We start from the raw sequence: 19,586 nt of genomic DNA on the forward strand, positions 1-19,586 counted from the left end.
TTCCCAACCAAAAATTCTATGTCTAGTTTATGATATTTCTATATATATAGAATATGATATCTAATATGACACCCGATTTGTCAAAGGGATTCGATTAGTGACTTACCCATTTTATATAGCAATCCCTGATCAAAGAGAGAACAATATCCATTTCAAAACATTTCTAACGGATTCCTTGGTTCGGACCGACGAAGTAATGGCACTCGATTATTATCAATCCGACTGCAATCTTTTTCTGTCGGTAAGGATTTCACCAGAGCACCTTCTACTTCTAATAGGCCATGAACTATAGATAGAGAAGAATCATTCTGAGCGAGTCCATAAGAAGCGACCCACTTTTTCATCGGTTCCAGGGGAAGACCAAAGATCTTGCGCGACTGGTCCGCTAGAAAAACTCAAAAGAGAAATAAGTCTCGTTAATCTCTTCATGCTCGTTCCAAGTTCGAAGTACCATTTGGCCAAAGAAAAACCCGCTTCCTGACATGATTGCCTCTTTATATAGATAGGTATAGGATCTATGGGGTTATTACTTAGAAGTCTATTTTGTACAAGATCCCCTCCTATCTGATAGAAAAGGGTCCCATGATCCCGAGCCGGTCTTATCTTGGCTCACAAACCCCAAGTTTGTCTATGAAGAGCTAATCTAATTGTATTAGTTTCTATAATGGATTTCTTATGTGGAATACTAATGGATAGGGCCTCGTTGCTAAGTGCTACAAGATCTAGTGCACTGGAACTTGTGGTTATGGACCCGAATCCTTTAGTATGGAACATTGTCTTTTCCAAGTAAAAACCCCTAGTATATGAAAGAATGAAAAGGTGCTTTCGTTCTTGTGGAATAAGAAGCCCTCGTACCTTAATGAAAGGAAAATAGGAATTTTTCGTTAGGTATTTGACCAAATAGGATCGTCCAGTTCCTATAGAACCTATCACTAAAATACCTAATAGGGCTAAGCGGAATGAAAAGGGTTTGCCATGAGATGGTAAATGAAAACGATTAGCCCCAGGTTTTGGAATAAGTGATTGTCTGATAATGAGCAAGAAATATACGTCTTTCTGCTAAAGAGGATCTATTAAACTCATAATTCAGTAGATCCTTGTTAGCAATGTCAACTAGGTATCATAAGTAAATGGATCCTGGTTGTTCAATCCTTTGATAACCAAGGTCATTCTTTGCTAAAGAGAAATGATCACTATGAGTCAGACTCAAATGGATCCATTCCAAATAGAGAGAATTAGGATTATTGATCCCTCTCAATCTCTCTTTCAATTCGAGGATCCAGAGAGGTGTTTTCATAGTCATTTCCGAATATTTGCCATCTCTAAATATTTTTGATTACATTTTTCTATTATATGTCTTTCTATATGAAAATTGGTTATTTACGATGTACGATGATCCCTGTTAAGCATCCATGGCTGAATGGTTAAAGCGCCCAACTCATAATTGGTAAATTTGAGGGTTCAATTCCTACTGGATGCACGCGAACAGGAACGTTCCATAAGTCTATTGGAACTGGCTCTCTATCCATGAAATCTCACCCATCATCCATACATAACGAATTGATATGGTTTATTCATACCATAACATAAGAACAATAAGAACTCGAATTCTTATTGATACTGGAACTCAGAGCATAAGAGGGAAAGTCGATTTATGGATGGAATCAAATACATAGTATTTACAGAAAAGAGTCTTTGTTTATTGGGAAAGAATCAATATACTTCTAATGTCGAATTGGGATTCACTAAGACAGAAATAAAGCATTGGGTCGAACTCTTCTTTGGTGTTAAGGTAGTAGCTGTGAATAGCCATCGACTACCCGGAAAGGGTAGAAGAATGGGACCTATTCTGGGACATACAATGCATTACAGATGTATGATCATTACCCTTCAACCGGGTTATTCTATTCCACTTCTAGATAGAGAAAAGAACTAAAGAGAATACTTAATAATACGGCGAAACATTTATACAAAACACCTATCCCGAGCACACGCAAGGGAACCGTAGACATGCAAGTGAAATCCAATCCATGAAATAAATTGATCCATGGACGGCACCATTGTGGTAAAGGTAGTAATGCTAGAGGAATCATTACCACAAGGCATAGAGGGGGAGGTCATAAGCGTCTATACCGTAAAATCGATTTTCGACGGAATCAAAAAGACATATCTGGTAGAATCATAACCATAGAATATGACCCTAATCGAAATGCATACATTTGTCTCATACACTATGGGGATGGTGAGAAGAGATATATTTTACATCCCAGAGGGGCTATAATTGGAGATACTATTGTTTCTGGTACAAAAGTTCCTATATCAATGGGAAATGCCCTACCTTTGAGTGCGGTTTGAACTATTGACTTACGTAATTGGAAGTAACCAATTAGGTTTATGACAAAACCTAGAAATCGATCACTGATCCAATTTGACTACCTCTATGGGATAGACCTCAACAGAAAACTGTTGAGTAACGGTAGCAAGTGATTGAGTTCAATAGTTCCTCATAGAAAATTATTGACTCTAGAGATACGGTAATATGGAGAAGACAAAATTGTTTGAAGCACGCACGGAACCGGAAGCGCCCCTTGTTTCAAAGAGAGGAGGACGGGTTATTCACATTTAATTTGATGGTCAAAGGCGAATTGAAAGCTAAGCAGTGGTAATTAAGACCCCCAGGTGAAAATAGGGATGTCTCCTACGTTACCCATAATATGTGGAAGTATCGACGTAATTTCATAGAGTCATTCGATCTAAATGCTACATGAAGAACATAAGCCAGAATACGGAACGCGGAGACCTAGGATGTAGAAGATCATAACATAAGCGATTCAGCAGATTTGGATTCCTTTTCTATATCCACTCATATGGTACTTCATCATACGATTCATATAAGATCCATCTGTCTAGAGATCGTCATATACATCTAGAAAGCCGTATGCTTTGGAAGAAGCTTGTATAGTTTGGGAAGGGGTTTTTTTGAGAAAAAAGAAGAATCTACTTCAACCGATATGCCCTTAGGCACGGCCATACATAACATAGAAATCACATGTGGAAGGGGTGGGCAATTAGCTAGAGCAGCAGGTGTTGTAGCGAAACTGATTGCAAAAGAGGGTAAATCGGCCACTTTAAGATTACCATCTGGGGAGGTCCGTTTGGTATCCCAAAACTGCTTAGCAATAGTCGGACAAGTGGGTAATGTTGGGGTGAACCAAAAAAGTTTGGGTAGAGCCGGATCTAAGTGTTGGCTAGGTAAATGCCCTGTAGTAAGAGGGGTAGTTATGAACCCTGTGGACCACCCCCATGGGGGCGGTGAAGGGAAAGCCCCCATTGGTAGAGAAAAACCCACAACCCCTTGGGGTTATCCTGCGCTTGGAAGAAGAAATAGTAAAAGGAAAAAATATAGTGATAGTTTTATTCTTCATCGCCGTAAATAAATATGTAACTAGTAATATGGAAAATTGCATTTTTGGAATTTGCAATAATGCGATGGGCGAACGACGGGAATTGAACCCGCGCATGGTGGATTCAGAATCCACTGCCTTGATCCACTTGGCTACATCCTCCCCTTATCCAGCTAAAGGATTTTCTCTTGTTTCCATTCATCATTATTCTATTTATTCTGACCTCCATACCTCGATCGAGATAGTGGACATAGGATGACACTCTTTAAAATGAAAAAAAGGAGTAATCAGCTATGACACAAAAAAAAAACAAATCCTTTTGTAGCTCGTCATTTATTGGAAAAAATATAAAAGGTCAATATGAAGGAGGAGAAAGAAACAATAGTAACGTGGTCCCGGGCATCTAGCATTCTACCCGCAATGGTTGGCCATTCAATCGCGATTCATAATGGAAAGGAACATATACCTATTTACATAACAAGTCCTATGGTAGGTCGCAAATTGGGGGAATTCATGCCTACTCGGCATTTCATGAGTTATGAAAGTGCAAGAAAGGATACTAAATCTCGTTGTTAACTGAATTCAGAATAGAAAGATTTAGAATAAACAAAGAAATACCCAATATCTTGTTGGAACAAGATATTGGGTATTTCTGGATTTCCTTCCTTTAAAATTTCTATATGTTAGTAGAAAAACCTTATCCATTAAGAGATGGAACTTTAAGAGCAGCTAGGTCTATAGGGAAGTTGTGAGCATTACGTTCGTGCATTACTTCCATACCACGATTAGCACGGTTGATGATATCAGCCCAAGTATTAATAATGCGACCTTGGCTATCAACTGTAGATTGGTTGAAATTGAAACCATTTAGGTTGAATGCCATAGTGCTAATACCTAAAGCAGTGAACCAGATCCCTACTACAGGCCAAGCAGCCAAGAAGAAGTGTAAAGAACAAGAGTTGTTGAAACTAGCATATTGGAAGATTAATTGACCAAAATAATCGTGAGTAGCCACAATATTATAAGACTCTTCCTCTTGACCAAATTTGTAACCCTCATTAGCAGATTCATTTTCAGTAGTTTCCCTGATCAAACTAGAGGTTACCAAGGAACCATGCATAACACTGAATAGGGAACCGCCGAATACACTAGCTACACCTAACATGTGGAATGGATGCATAAGGATGTTGTGCTCCGCCTGGAATACAATCATAAAGTTGAAAGTAACAGATATTCCTAAAGGCATACCATCAGAGAAACTTCCTTGACCAATAGGGTAAATCAAGAAAACAGCAGTAGCAGCTGCAACAGGAGCTGAATATGCAACAACAATCCAAGGACGCATACCCAGACGGAAACTAAGTTCCCACTCATGACCCATATAACAAGCTACACCAAGTAAGAAGTGTAGAACAATTAGCTCATAAGGACCACCATTCTATAACCATTCATCAACAGATGCAGCTTCCCAAATTGGGTAAAAATGCAATCCGATTGCCGCAGAAGTAGGAATAATGGCACTAGAGATAATATTGTTTCCATAAAGTAAAGAACCAGAAACAGGCTCACGAATACCATCAATATCTACTGGAGGGGCAGCGATGAAGGCGATAATAAATACGGAAGTTGCGGTCAATAAGGTAGGGATCATCAAAACACCGAACCATCTGATGTAAAGATAGTTTTCGGTGCTAGTTATCCAGTTGCAGAAGCGACCCAACAGGCTTGTACTTTTGCGCCTCTCTAAAATTGCAGTCATGGTAAGATCTTGGTTTATTCAAATTGCAAGGACTCTCAAGCACACGTATTAACTAGAAATAAAATAGATAATAGAAGGCTTGTTATTTAACAGTATAACATAGCTTATATACCAATGTCAACCAAGCGAGCCCCAACGATTGGATTTCCATATAACAAAATTCACCAAACCAAAATATTTTGTAAATGAAGTGAGTGAAAATTCAAAACTCAGATTGCTCTTTTCTATTTTCCATATGGGTTGCCCGGGACTCGAACTCGGAACTAGTCAGATGGAGTAGATAATTCTTCCTTATTACAATAGAAAAAAAATCCCTCCCAAATCGTGCTTGCATTTTTCATTGCACACAACTTTCCATATGTAGAAATAGCCTATTTCTATTCCGAGGAGGAAGTCCACTAATTTTTTTAATTAGTAAATAGATTCACCTACTATTTATTTAGGGGAACATTTCAGAATGGAAAATGTGAAAGTTTTATCTTGATATCGATCATTTCTAGTTTATTAGTTTTGTCTAAGTATTAATTAAGAGTAAGAGGATTCACCAGGTCATTGATACGGATAATATCCAAATACCAAATATGCTCACTGTGTGATCCATGGAAATAAAAGTGAGTTGTTTTGGTGAACATCAAAGAAAAAACTTGCTCTTCTTCCGTAAAAAATTCTTCTAAAAATACTGAACCCAATAGTTGCATAAAAGTTCATACCGTACTTTTATGTTTACAAGCTAAAGTTCTAGCACATGAAAGTCGAAGTATATATTTTAGTCGATACAAAGTCCATTTTTTTGAAGATCCACTATGATAATGAAAAAGATTTCTACATATCCGACCAAAGCGATCAAGAATATCCAAATCTGATAAATCGGTCCAAACGGGTTTATTAATAGGATACCCCAATCCAGTTCAAAATTGAGCTTTTGATAAGGATCCAATGAGGGGAGTAGCGGGGACTATAGTATCAAATTTTTTCATTCGAGTATCTATTAGAAAAGAATTCTCTAGCATTTGATTCCTTACTAACAAGGTATTTATTGGTACACTTGAAAGGTACCCCAAAAAATCGAAGCAAGAATTTGTTAATTGGTTTATACGGATCCTTTGTAGTTGAGTCCAGAAAGAGAAAAAATATTACGAGAAATTGACAAGGTAAGATTTCCATTTCTTCTTCAAAAGAAGAGTTCCTTTTCATGCAAGAATTCCTTTTCCTTGATATCGAGTATAATGCATAAGAGAATCCATAAAGAACCATATGGTTTTCCGAAAAAACCCTGGGTACATTACACCAAAATGTTCCATCTTCCTAGAAAAGTGGATTCGTTCTAGAAAGGTTCCAGAAGATGTTAATCATAAGAAAGAAGATTGTTTACGAAGAAACAACAAGAAAAATTCATATTTTGATACATAAGAGTTATATAGGGATCGAAATAGTCTTTTATTTTGTTTTTTCAAAAGAAAAATCAATTTCATTGAAGTAATAAGACTATTCCAATTCGAATAATAATTGAGAAAGAATCGCAATAAACGCAAAGATGGAACATCTTGGATCCGGTATTCAAGGAGTTGAACCAAGATTTCCAAATGGATAGGATAGGGTATTTCTAGATGTGATAGATAATGTAAATGCAAAAATTTGTCTTCTAAAAAAGGAAATATTGAATGAATAGATTCTAAATTTTGAAACTTTGGTATTTATTTTTCTTCCGGACAAGATAGTTCTCCTAGCAAGAATGGGATTTCTACAACGATCGCAAACCCCACAGATAGAATCTGAGAATAAAACTCAGAATAAAAATAATTGCTGTGATCCAACAATCGATCTTGGTTAGGATGATTAACCTAATTAATCCAAAAATTCTGCTGATACATTCGAATAATTAAACGTTTCACAAGTAGTGAACTAAATTTCTTGTTATTACACCCTATAATTTCCACATGTTCGGAACCATTTAATCCATAATCATGGGCAAATGCATAAATATATTCCTGAAAGAGAAGTGGGTAGACGAAGTATTGTTGACTTTATTTCTGTTTTTCTGAATACCCTTCGAGTTTTTCCATTTGTATTTCTACTTGAATCAGAGAAAAAAAGCATTTCTCGGTTTATCAAATGATGACATAGTGCAATATGGTCAAAACAGGGTGTTGCATTTTTTTAATACAAACCCTGGAAAGAAAGGAAGTTTAATCCATGGATCTTTCTCTATCGAATTAGTTTATGTTTGTTCTAATTACAAAAAAGAACAAATCTTTTATTTTTGCAGGCCAATCGCTCTTTTGACTTTGGAATATAGTCTTTTTATCAATATACTGCTTCTTTTACACGCTCAATTCATAACATCCCTTTTCAATCCATAATCAAGAATAATTAGGATTTCTAAAAAAAAAGTCAAGGGTCCACTCATAGGAAAACCCAACCTTTCCCCGCATCAGGCACTAATCTATTTTTAACATCTAATTAGATCGGGGAATCATTCCAATTAAGAAGTTAACCTCGTTGCTTTTTATTTTACCAGAATTAGAGTCAGGCTCTATCCATTTATTCACTAGACCTAGAAAATCAGAATTTTTTATTAAAAAAAATTGATTTTATTACGACATGCTATTTTTTCCGTTCATTACCTTTGAGTATCAGTCACAGTCTTCTAGACTCTATCAAGAGTCTGGAAGAATTTGTTGCCTCACCCAAATGTGTAAAAGATCATAGTCGCACTTAAAAGCCGAGTACTCTACCATTGAGTTAGCAACCCAGATAAAATAGGATCTTAGATACGATCGAAATCCAAAAATCGATGGAATTACACCAGACGCTCCTGCCAAAACATTGACTTAGCAAGACATCAAAAGAAAGATTTTGTCACCCATTAAAAACATTAAAATACCAAAATGAACAGATACGGTTAAATTTCACGAAGGTTAAAAAAGGAGCGGCCCCAATCACAATGGAAAAATAGTCATTTTTTTAGCAACTTTTATTTAAATAAATAAAATAATCTTGTATGTGTATGAGAGTACATGCAAGGGGGGCAACCCTATCATTTGAGCGAAGTGTAGACAGAAATACCTAATATGGAGTGACGATAAAGAGACCTATCTATCTACAAATTCTATTTGTTCAATAGACCTTTGTCAATGGAAATACAATCGTAAGAAAACCAATTAGATAAAAAAGGAAATAAAATAAGGGCTTTTGTTGGATTGGCACGACATAAATGCAGCAAAAAAAAAAATAGGACTAAGAAAGAGGCAAATTGTGTCTAAATAATTAAGGGGTACTAGTTACCCTATCCTACCTTTTTATTCATTTAGTTCTTCAATTAACTCCAAGTTCTTTCTTTATCTTTAAAGAATTCTGCCTTCCTTAAAATATCATAAACAGTTCTTGTAGGTTGAGCACCCTTTTCAAGGAAATAGAGAATAGCAGGAACATTTAAACAAGTTTGATTCTTTATCGGATCATAAGAACCTACTTTTCGAAGATCTCTTCCTTCTCTTTGAGATCGAACATCAATTACAACAATTCGATAGACAGCTTATTGGGATAGATATAGATAAACAATGCCCCCCCCCCTCCCTAGAAACGTATAGGAGGTTTTCTCCTCATACGGCTTGAGAAAATGATTCGAATTTATGTCTACAATACAAGTAGATAGAAATTAGACTATGACTTGCATTAATTTCCTTACAGAAAAGAAAAAACAAATTTCATTTATACTCATGACTCAAGTTGGCTAATTTTGACTGACAGACTTCAAAAGAAAAATCCTTCGAAATTTTTTGAGTCGTCTCTAAACTTTTTTCTTTATCTCATCTCGAACAAATTGACTTTTATTCCTTATTCTAATCTAATTCTATTGTTGAGACGGTTGAAAATCGTGTTTACTTGTTCCGGAATCCTTTATCTTTGATTTGTGAAATCCTTGGGTTTAGACATTACTTCGGGAATTCCTATTCTTTTTTCTTTCAAAAGAGTAGCAACATACCCTTTCTTTTTTTCTTATTTCCTTTGATAAAGCATTTCCCGCTTCTATAGAAATCGAATACGAAAGAAATCGAATATGAACGATTGATTCTGATAGCCTTTTAATCGAAAAAGTTTTTCCAATCTTCCAAAATTGGACTTTTTTCTTATTTTCTTTCGATTTCTATATTAAGGATAGACTGACAAAGTTGGCCTAATTTATTAGTTTTCACTAACCCTAGATTCTTTCCCTTGATAAAAAAGAAATTTTGACCTCTCGACCTCCATGGTGTACTATTTACTTATAAACAACCCAGCGCAAATTCGGTTCGGGACGAATAGAATAGACTATGTCGAGCCAAGAGCATTTTCATTACTATGGAAAATGATGGATAGCAAAATCCACAATCGATCATGTCCTTCAAGTCGCACGTTGCTTTCTACCATATCGTTTTAAACGAAGTTTACTATAACATTCCTCTAATTTCATTGCAAAGTGGTATCGAGAATTGATCCAATATGGATGGAATCATGAATAGTCATTAGTTTTGTATACTAATTCAAACTTGCTATCTTTGGAGAAATATGAATAAAAGAAATAAGTATTTATCAGGGAAGACTTTGCAAAGATCCAATGTATTTAAACCCATATTCTATCATATGAATGAAACATAGTTCGAAAAAGGTGAATAAAATAGTTTGCTTAAGACTTATTTATTATGGAATTTCCACCCTGAACAGAGAACTCGAGATGATCAATCCTGAAATGAGAAGGATCTACTCTTCTCCAACAAATAAACTATCAACCTCCAAAAAAGTTGAATTAATTTATTTACTAATATATTTTTCTGTAACAAAAACAATTAACTATTAACCAAATAAACTATGCCAATGAAAAGATTGGCAGTTGATAGTTATAAAATTATCATAATTCTTCGACTCGAGTAACAAAAGAAAGAAAAAATGAAGTAAAAAAAAATTCGTGTAAAGTAAAATTAAGGTCTTTGCTTTTACTTATAGCTTTCTTTCTTTTTTTAGGTAAAAGAAAGCACTAAAAATAAAAAATAAGAAAAGTATGATTTTTTTAATCCATTATATCCAACAAACAGTTCTTACCGTATCATAAGCTTTCCAGAATGTCCAAGATCACCTCAATTGGACTTCGTATGCGAGAATTATGCCTGTTTTAGTGACATGATATCATGGGACTTGTCACACCCGGTTTTAACGGCCAAAACTAGATGCGGCTTATGTGTGCTCAGGATGTTCAACGCATATAAGGACGTCATAGGTGAAGTAACAAAAGCAATACTTTTATAGAATAAACGTTAAACTCTTACAACAATTGACATATATTGTCTTCTATGAAGATATCTGTGGCGGAACAGAAGCACTGGTGCCCAACAACACCGCAGGCAACCGACCGAGAGACACGCGCCTAGAACATCACAACCTCATCTTGATAATCTTCAACATCTTCACTCATTGAGCAGCAGCATACATGTCGCATAGCATAGGGAAAATAGCAAGTGTGAGCACAGAATGCGCTCAGCAAGTGTGGGAACAATAATGATATGCAGGCTTATATCAAGAATAGGCTAACACATGGTATATTTGAGTAAATACGAGTAATAAAAATATATTTGGACTCTAAAGCATTAAACAATTATTAAGTGGATGTAACCCATACAATCCAACACCTGGCATACAAGGCTTCCCACCTTGCATACCATAACAATCTAGTACTCTCTATACTATTACCAAAACCAGAACCATCTAGTACTCCATGTACCAGAACTATAACCACAACCATCTAGTATTCCTTGTACCAGAATCATAACTACAACCACAACCAAATTGATAACCACAACCCACTAATCATGTGAGGATCCAAGTCTCTTATAACCGTGAGCACAACTGTTATAACAGTTTTTACACTCTGCAGAGGTTGTCCAGCTTTCCCCACAAGTCGTGATTTCCATGTTGCCGTCTTAGCTAGACACTTAACACACGTCGGTGGTGTGTCGCCCGGAAAGTCACTACAAAGCCGTTACAAAGTTTCATCCAGTATGTGCATGCCCACTAGGTTCACCACCGTCAAAGTGGCATTCACACCACCCAGAAGCCCCCTTTTGCGCCTTGTAGCTCCGGAAAGTTTTCACCCTTCCCTTCCACTACACATCTCATATCACAATCCAAATGGTTCTGGCCTTTGCCATCCCCACACAACCATTCTTCCGTTTGGCACGCACAAAAACTGGAATCCACTAATTAATAGGTTAGACCTGTCCCATACCAGATCTCGTGATTGGTCCGATATTTCTTGAGTTGTCGCTCCACGAACAGGTCCTTACTTAGGTTACTTGAGCAAACACTAAACCAAAAACATAACCATCAACATCAACAACACTACTTTGCTCAAGGCCTAAGGTTCCATGTTGCTAAACCATTAACAAATTAACCACTATTGTTGCATATGTTCATTAGTCAAGATTATGACACTTCCCAGTATCCCAAAAGTATGGCTAAGCAATCTACCCACCAAAGATACCTAACCATAAACCATCTAGGTTCCAAGGGATGATAAAGAAAAATCTAGGGAAAACCGTAATATAGGTACTACCCATCATATTGACAGACACTGCATGCAATTTTGTAAAAAAAACATTTAAAAACATAGGTTCAATATGATCAAAGACACTTACCTTTTACCCAATGCTGCTCAGTGCTGACGAAACCTTGGGTCTTGAAGTCCCTCGAACTGCTCCGGAAAGTTATCGACTAATTGCGAGAACTACCGACAAATAACACAAAGGAAAACACTAAGAACAACATACCAAACATCATTAAAACACTTTAAAAATACTATGGTTGGATAGGGATGATTTTAGACACATTTATATGCAAGAATCGCCTAAATTATAGTTAAGATGAAAAGAGAACAGCTTTCAAGAGATGGATTAGACTGAAAAGGAAATGCTGATTTTCCAGAACTATCTTCCTATGGGAAAAAGGCTTTATTACACAATCACTGTGTCAGGCTTGATAACATCATTGCACAAGATTCAAGAAGTGTAGGGCAGACCAGACTTCGCTGACTAGGCTAAGGAGATTGATGTGGCATTGACTTAGCATGATATGCAAGTACCGTCTTGGATTAAAGAAGGAATACGCTAAGATCTAGTATAGACCACCCATGATGGATCAAAAAGGCCGAAGGTTGCACTTCTCAGTTAAGGATACTACTGGTGGCTCTATGTAGCGGTGGTGGTTCGGGTTTCGTCGAAGACAACGATCGGGCGCGTGGCCACAGACATCGATGTCGGCTTCAGTGGTGTTTCAGTGAAATGAGGGAAGCATGGCGTAGAACGCGGAAAAATTAACTCAATGGTATGGTTGGTTTTGGAAAGGGTCATCCGAATTAGTGGCAAAACAGCAATGACTGCAGCTAGGTTTGGTGGTGACCGCGAACAGATTCAAGAACAAAGACGCTAGCGTTCCAGGAGATTGGCTATGAAATTTGAGAAACCGTTTGAATAGAGATGTTCATATATCCCGGGAACACAATGCTATGTCATAGTTTTAGGTAGATCATCCATTGAGAGGAAGAACGATCAACGGAGATGAGACGGGTGATGGCTGCGACGTGCTGTTGTTGGCAATGGCGTCCTGGTCGTGTCGCTGTACAAACGGGGATAGGCTCCTAGGGTTACGTAGAAGACTCCATGGGACACACCGTGACATGGTTGGTGCATCCATACGGCTTTCGGATTGATGGGAAACGCGAATGCAAATCCGGTGCGCGCGAAGAACGCGTTCAGAAACCGAACAGCGGGTATGTCGACCTAGATTTCAATGGTTTGGCTGCTCTAATGGGCGACCTGATTGCTGAGCATGTGGAGAACATCATGGTACATGCACCGGTGAAAGGGCTTGGTGATTTGACCTCTGGTTGGTCGGGAACATCGATGCCAATTGGCTACCGCGCGGCTGTCCTGCGGCTGTCCGCGACGACGACGACCGTGGCGGCGTAGCTCGGGCATTGGTTGGGCTAGGGCTTAGCTAGGGACTTAGTATGATGCTAGAAAAGTTGTAAGGGAGGAGAAGAAGGGGTCCTCACATTGTTTTTATGGTCGTGGAAGGAGGATTCACGGAGAAGATGACGTAGCGCATCACGAGCGGCATTGGCGGCGGCTCCGGCGGCACATGGACAGGGCAGCAACGACTTCTAGGGCTTGGGGGCATGGAATAGGGGTAGCAGAGGGCGTGCAACTCATATTTATAGGGCTAGAGGCGACTGGTTGAGGTGGAGTCCAAACCGAACACGAATCGGGTTCGAGTTCGAGTCGGTTACGATTTCCTTTTTCGCAGCTCTCTATTCTAAGGATGATATCTCTATTGTCCGGACTCCAAATTGGATGTTTCTTGATTCTGAATTGTAGTACTCGTAAAGATCTACAACTTTGGTAGTCATTGGAACTTCTGAAAATGTCATCTTGATTTTGAAAAATGCACCACAAGATACACTATTTGAACTCAGACTTCTCTGCGCATCACTGATTTCGGGGGCCATAACTCCTAGCTCCATTATTCAAAAGCTCTTGACAAGGCCCACAACTTTGGTATTGTCAAGATTTGCATTTGAGGCCGTTTTGAACTCCAAAACTTCATGAGAAAATGAGGCTGTCCAGAACTCCGCAAAAATTTCTAGATTTCGTGGATCCTTTGTTGCGCCATCTAGAAGACTTGGCTAAGGGTTTGGACCTGAGCAAGATTGAGCCCAAAGACACTTTTGGTATATCTAGGGTTTAGAGAAGAAACTTTTGCAGAGAAATTTGAATAGGGTTTGAATTTGAATTGAGCTTGGAGTGAATTTAAGATAAACGAAAAAATGAGGTTGAAAAAGAATAGGAGTAGATAAGGAATTTGAATTTGGATTTGGGTAGAATTTGAGAAAGAAGAGAGATTGACTTTAAACAAGGATTTGGATAAGATTTGAATTAAACTAGAGAAGGATTAGGTATAATCAAGGATTGAATAGATGATGAATTCAAAGATTTTGAATTCCAACCATTAAGATCCTTAACTTATTCAGTACTGAGTTTTGTAAAAACCTTTTCAAAATCTTTTTCACTCAAAACACCAAAGAGAAAGAAAAGGAAAAAGAACTCCTAGCAAAACTCAGCATGCAATGCACACAAAATAATAACCTATTTGATTGATTGATTAAGAAAATAGTTTTTAAACCTATACTACTGTTGAAGCTATTCAATAATCTTGGAAAATTTTAGAAATTTGACAAATCTGAAAATCAGGGTGTTACAGGACTCTAAGTAGACTTTGGAGTTCGACTAGGACTTGATTTTGAATCCGAGTAGACTTGGCCTTTGAGTGATGATGTCCAGGTGAGCTTGTGGTGCTTCTCCTGTGTTCCTAGTCAATAAAACATCACCAAAATTTAGTAGTAATCCATCAAAGAAAGTATGAACAGCGAGAAACAAGTTCACCTGGTGGTTTAATTGTCGTGCACGAGCTCTTGTAATTGGACCTTGTATGATTTGAAGATTATTAACAGTGTTGCTCTTATCCGAAGGAGCCATGTTCTCATCATCTCTAGATGATAGGTGGCCCCGGCGGCCTGTGTTACAACTATGGGCGCGTCGGCCACTTTGCATGGGATTGCCCTTATCTGAAGCCGGGAGCCGTGGTGAATGCTCCAAGGCCACCACCCACTCAACCCACTCCTCAAGCCTCCCAAACTACGCACGTCCCCAAATGTGGCCGAGTGTGTCACATCACCAACGAAGAGGCTCGAGAGGACGACAACGTGCTCGTTGGTACGCTACTTGTGAACTCTCATCCAGCAGTTGCTCTTTTCAATTCGGGAGCATCCCATTCTTTTATCAAGGGTAGTTATGTTTTGAGTCACAATTGGGTCACCGAGACCCTACCCTCTGCCTATCACATTGATGCACCCGGTACTAAGTTGACAACCAACCGAGCTGTCCCTAAGGCTAACATCCTCATTGAGGGAGTTCAGTTTTCTGCAAATTTGATCTGCTAGATACTAGAGGAATGGATGTCATATTAGGAATGAATTGGTTGTCCAAGTATGGGGCTTAGCTTGATTGTGCCAGGAGAGTCGTTTCTCTTAAGAATCCCAAGGGTAATCGGGTTTCTCTTCATCTTGGGGAGGGTTGTCTCCACTTGTACACTCTGAAGGTATTCACACCCACGGATCTCCTAGATATTCCTGTGGTATGTGAATTTTATGGTGTCTTCCAAGAAGAATTGCCAGGAATGCCACCCGACCGAGCAGTGGAATTCTCTATTGATCTCTTGCCTGGTACGGCCCCAGGTTTGAAGAAGTCTTATAAGATGCCACCAAATGAGTTGGTGGAGTTGAAGAAGCAGATTCAGGAGTTGCTATCGAAGGGTTTTATTTGTCCGAGCTCATCACCCTGGGGATCCCCGGCGCTCTTTGTGAAGAAGAAGGATGGTACTCTGCGGATGTGTGTTAATTACTGTCCGCTGAATGAGGTCACGGTCAAGAATAAGTATTCGCTTCCTAGGATAGATATTCTATTTGATCAGCTGATCGGTGCCCGTGTTTTCTCAAAGATTGACTTAAAAGTTCGACCGGAGTATGTTCCAAAGACGGCTTTCTCTATTCGCTACAGACTTTATGAGTTCACCGTCATGTCCTTCGGCTTGATGAATGCTATGGCATTCTTCATGTATTTGATGAACACGGTGTTCATGGAGGAACTCGACAAGTTTGTCGTGGTTTTCATCAACGACATTCTCATATACTCCAGGACTATAGAAGAACATTCTGAGCATCTCTGAGTTGTTCTTGGCCGACTTTTAGATCACCAACTCTATGCCAAGTTTAGCAAGTGTGAGTTCTGGCTCAAGGAAGTCGCTTTTCTAGGTCATGTGTTGTCTGAGAGCGGAGTTGCCATTGACCCGAGCAAAGTGCAAGAGGTTCTCAATTGGGTTCAGCCCAAGAATGTCACCGACATTTGGAGTTTTCTCGGACACTACTAGAGTTTCGATGTTCTATGATGATAAAAAAATCGTCAAGAAAGAATAAATATTCATCATGGATTACCATTTATGACGAATTTTCAGTGTCACGGCGGTCGTCGTAGTATGTGCATCATAGAATGTACACCATGACGAAATATTCAAATTCGTAATAAATTGTATATCTTTCTGTGATGAAGGAAAACTCATCATTATATGGATAGGTTTAATGACGGTTTTTTTGTCATGGACCATACAAATTATCATTATAAATTGCTTGTTTTTTGTCACAAAAAAAAACAGTTGCCCGGCTGGGCAGGACCCGGGCAGGATGATACTATGACAAAAAATTATCGTCATGAATTGAAATATTATATGACAAAAAATTTGTCACTCCCTGACACTCTACTTTCTCACTATTAAATTCAATATCAGCACAACCACACAAATCTATGATAAAATAGATGTCATAAATTTACTTAACATGACATCACAAATTATATGTGCACATGTCAAAATTAGAGAAGCCATAATGCATTCAGTTTAAAGTGCAGTTCGACAAATGTACATAACCACCTTTACAACTCCACTTGAAACAAAAATACCATCCAAATAACTGATGAAGTCATAAAACTATACTACTGTACTAGCAGAGCACATCACTCTCACACAAGCAAAAGACATAAGTGTTCCAACACTTCATCCTGAAGCATCAAACCTGCAAAAGAGTATACCTATCTCCCAAACTATCAAGTCAGCAAAATATCCACAGCTTGGTTGAGAAATATGCACTGGTGTTGATGAGTTGCTTGCAGGAATTAATGCACCCACATGTCCACTGGCCCATGCTGCAGATTTTGATCTTGTGGCTCTAGTTCCTTTATCTGGTTCTGATGAGCTTCTCACTGTCTTCTTTGGTTTTGTTCATGGAGGCATGTTGGAAGCCTTAAAGGGAAAAAAACATGTGTCAAGATAATACATTATTCCATATCAATGAAAACATAAATCAATTTAAAGAAGAGTAACATTGAATGCCATGATATATAGATGACACCCAGCACCACTGATCGTAACCAAAAGAAGAGTCAGCACCTTAACTTTGGTCCTAGATGGTATGCGTCCATCCTCCTTCAACACCTCTACCAAGACATGATGACCTTCATCTGCTTCATCGCCCTCATCCTCATGAAGATCATACTCAGATCCAGATTCTTCTCCATTATTACTCTTGTTCTTTTCTATGGTGCTCTTGCCACTATGATGTTCTTTGTGGAGCTCATTAAGAATTGATGCTACTCTACTCAAGCCAAGTGATTGCATTCTTGCATTGTTCTTCATAATATTCTCAAGCCTCTACTTCTCATATTGGTGATGCGGCATTTCTCTCAAAGATCAATCAGCACTATTAGTTAAAATAGATTTGATGACTGAATTTTTGGTTGTAATGCAGATAAGAACAAAGGCGTTCAAGTAGCAAAGCATGAGAGTAACCAATCAAAAATATTGTATGTAGTTGTCAAGATTTGCTTAGTTCATATTCAGGCCTAGTTAATACTACACTCCCATTGGTGAAAAGTAGAAGATACGTGCATCCAAACACCAATTTGTATGTTAGGTAAAAAAAATACCGGCACTAGTTCAGATACTAGTGTTCGTACATGGTTAGACACAAAAACTAGGTCAGATGGAAACTCAAATAATTAGTTAGACAAACTTATGTACTGTAATCAAAGTATAGGGGAGAAATCCAAACCATACAGTATCTGAAAGGCCTACCTTTAGGCAGTAGGGTTTGGTGAGCTCTTGCCGCCGCTGCTCCTCTTCTTGGGTGCTCCTGCACTTTGTTTCTGGTGTGGTGGATGTAGAGGTGTTGATTGCGAACTAGAGAGGGATGAGAGGATCTAATTTGGGGGCGAATGCTGGTGCTACTGCCGGTGCTAGTGCTGATTTGGGGGCGCCATTCTGAATCGAAGAGGAAAGAAGAGATGATTTGGGGAAGAATGGTGCGGGTGGGCAACCAGAAAGGGGGAAATCCTAGCTGAGTAGCATGCAAATTACACAAACGTCCTTTTGGGGATAGCAGCGGCTTCATATGCTGTTGTACAAACTTAGGATTTCACACAATGTGGGCCTACGAGGTGGCGGGCTAAACCAAAATTTTGGCGCGCTGGGATGGAAGCTTCCCGAAATTTTGTCGAAACGGGAGGGAATTTGCCTCCATGTCTAAAACACCAAATCAAACTACGCAGAAAATGAAACGCATGGTACTGCTAATAGCCGGAAAAGCTTATTATGCTGATTAAGCATGGTACGACAAGCTACATAGTCTCCAACATGCTCCTAGCGCATCTCCTCAAGAGCTCCTGACCGACGCTGTGTTTGTGCATCTTGAAGAACCCCTGCTCCTTGGCTGCGTGCAGGAATCACCCAATGCCCCCTCCCCATTCTCCTACCCTGCTCAGCCCCAGTTTAATTTGGGCAGCAGTGAGATCGAGTTGGGCGGCGCATGCATTTGATTTTCCATGGTGACCTCGATTTGGATGGCGAGGACATGGATTTGGGGGGCAAGGTGCTCGATTTGGCTATGTATGGGTTCGATTTGGCCCCCGAGGTGCTCAATTTGCTGCCATATGCATTCCCTGGTGGTCGATTGGGAAGAGGGGTCTGGAAGAGATGAGACAGACAGAGAAGAACGAGAGGTAACTGGGGAAATGTTTTTTTTTTGCCTCATTATGTGGGGAAAGTTAAAAAGTTTTGTGACAAAGGAATTTTTGTCATTGACTTTTCATGGTATGCCCTCCATGACGAAACTAATATCGTCATAAGAGAAACAACAAAACATGACAAAAATATTATCGTCAATAATTATGCAATTCGTCATAGAGTATTATTCGATGGCACCCAGGTTTCAGGTTGGACAATTTATGATGATTTACGATGATATTTTGTGACAAAAATATATTGATTGTCACAAAGAGCAAGTGAATTCTAGGACCTAGGAGGATCTATGACAATGACCTATTTTTCATCATAAAAGGATAATAATTCATGACAAAATTGATGATTGTCATAACGATATCGTCATAGAACATCACATTTGTTGTAGTGGGACTTGCGGGTTATTACCGCCGGTTCATTGAGAACTTCTCCAAGATTGCTAAGCCCATGACTGAGCTATTGAAGCAAGAAAACATGTTCGAGTGGTCGAGTGAATGTGAGTTAGCTTTCCTGATTTTGAAGAAACTGCTCACGACTGCTCCCGTTCTCACTCAGCCTGAGGTACACATAGGTTTCAACGTCTATTGCGATGCTTCCCGCATAGGCCTCGGATGTGTCCTTATGCAAGAGGGTAGAGTTGTGGCTTATGCCTCATGCCAATTGAAGCGCCACGAAGAGAACTACCCAATCCATGATCTAGAGCTTGTGGCAGT

The 19,586-nt window shown here is 38.8% G+C and overlaps 2 protein-coding genes and 1 pseudogene across 2 annotated transcripts; 1 reads left to right on the plus strand and 2 right to left on the minus strand.

Annotated features, from left to right (window-relative positions):
* The first annotated feature begins 959 nt into the window (after positions 1-959).
* On the plus strand, positions 960-3,698 carry LOC133907265 (large ribosomal subunit protein uL2cz/uL2cy-like). Its single transcript, XM_062349262.1, is given in 3 exon segments — positions 960-983; positions 1,924-2,344; positions 2,995-3,698. Coding segments are annotated over 3 exon segments (888 nt in total). The 3' UTR covers positions 3,438-3,698.
* Positions 3,699-4,057: 359 nt separating this feature from the next.
* Positions 4,058-5,270, minus strand: LOC133906977 (photosystem II protein D1-like). Its single transcript, XM_062348947.1, has one exon. It carries the CDS (start codon positions 4,783-4,785, stop codon positions 4,102-4,104), a length of 684 nt encoding a protein of 227 aa, XP_062204931.1. The 5' UTR covers positions 4,786-5,270; the 3' UTR covers positions 4,058-4,101.
* A 244-nt stretch (positions 5,271-5,514) lies between these two features.
* LOC133906976 (maturase K-like) lies at positions 5,515-7,316 on the minus strand (annotated as a pseudogene).
* Positions 7,317-19,586: the final 12,270 nt, after the last annotated feature.

This window comes from Phragmites australis, chromosome 24 (assembly GCF_958298935.1).
Source record: "Phragmites australis chromosome 24, lpPhrAust1.1, whole genome shotgun sequence".
NCBI lineage: Eukaryota > Viridiplantae > Streptophyta > Magnoliopsida > Poales > Poaceae > Phragmites > Phragmites australis.

Coding starts and splice junctions, on each gene's coding strand:
- LOC133906977 (XM_062348947.1), bottom strand. CDS start 4,785: ATGGGTCATGAGTGGGAACTTAGTTTCCGTCTGGGTATGCGTCCTTGG.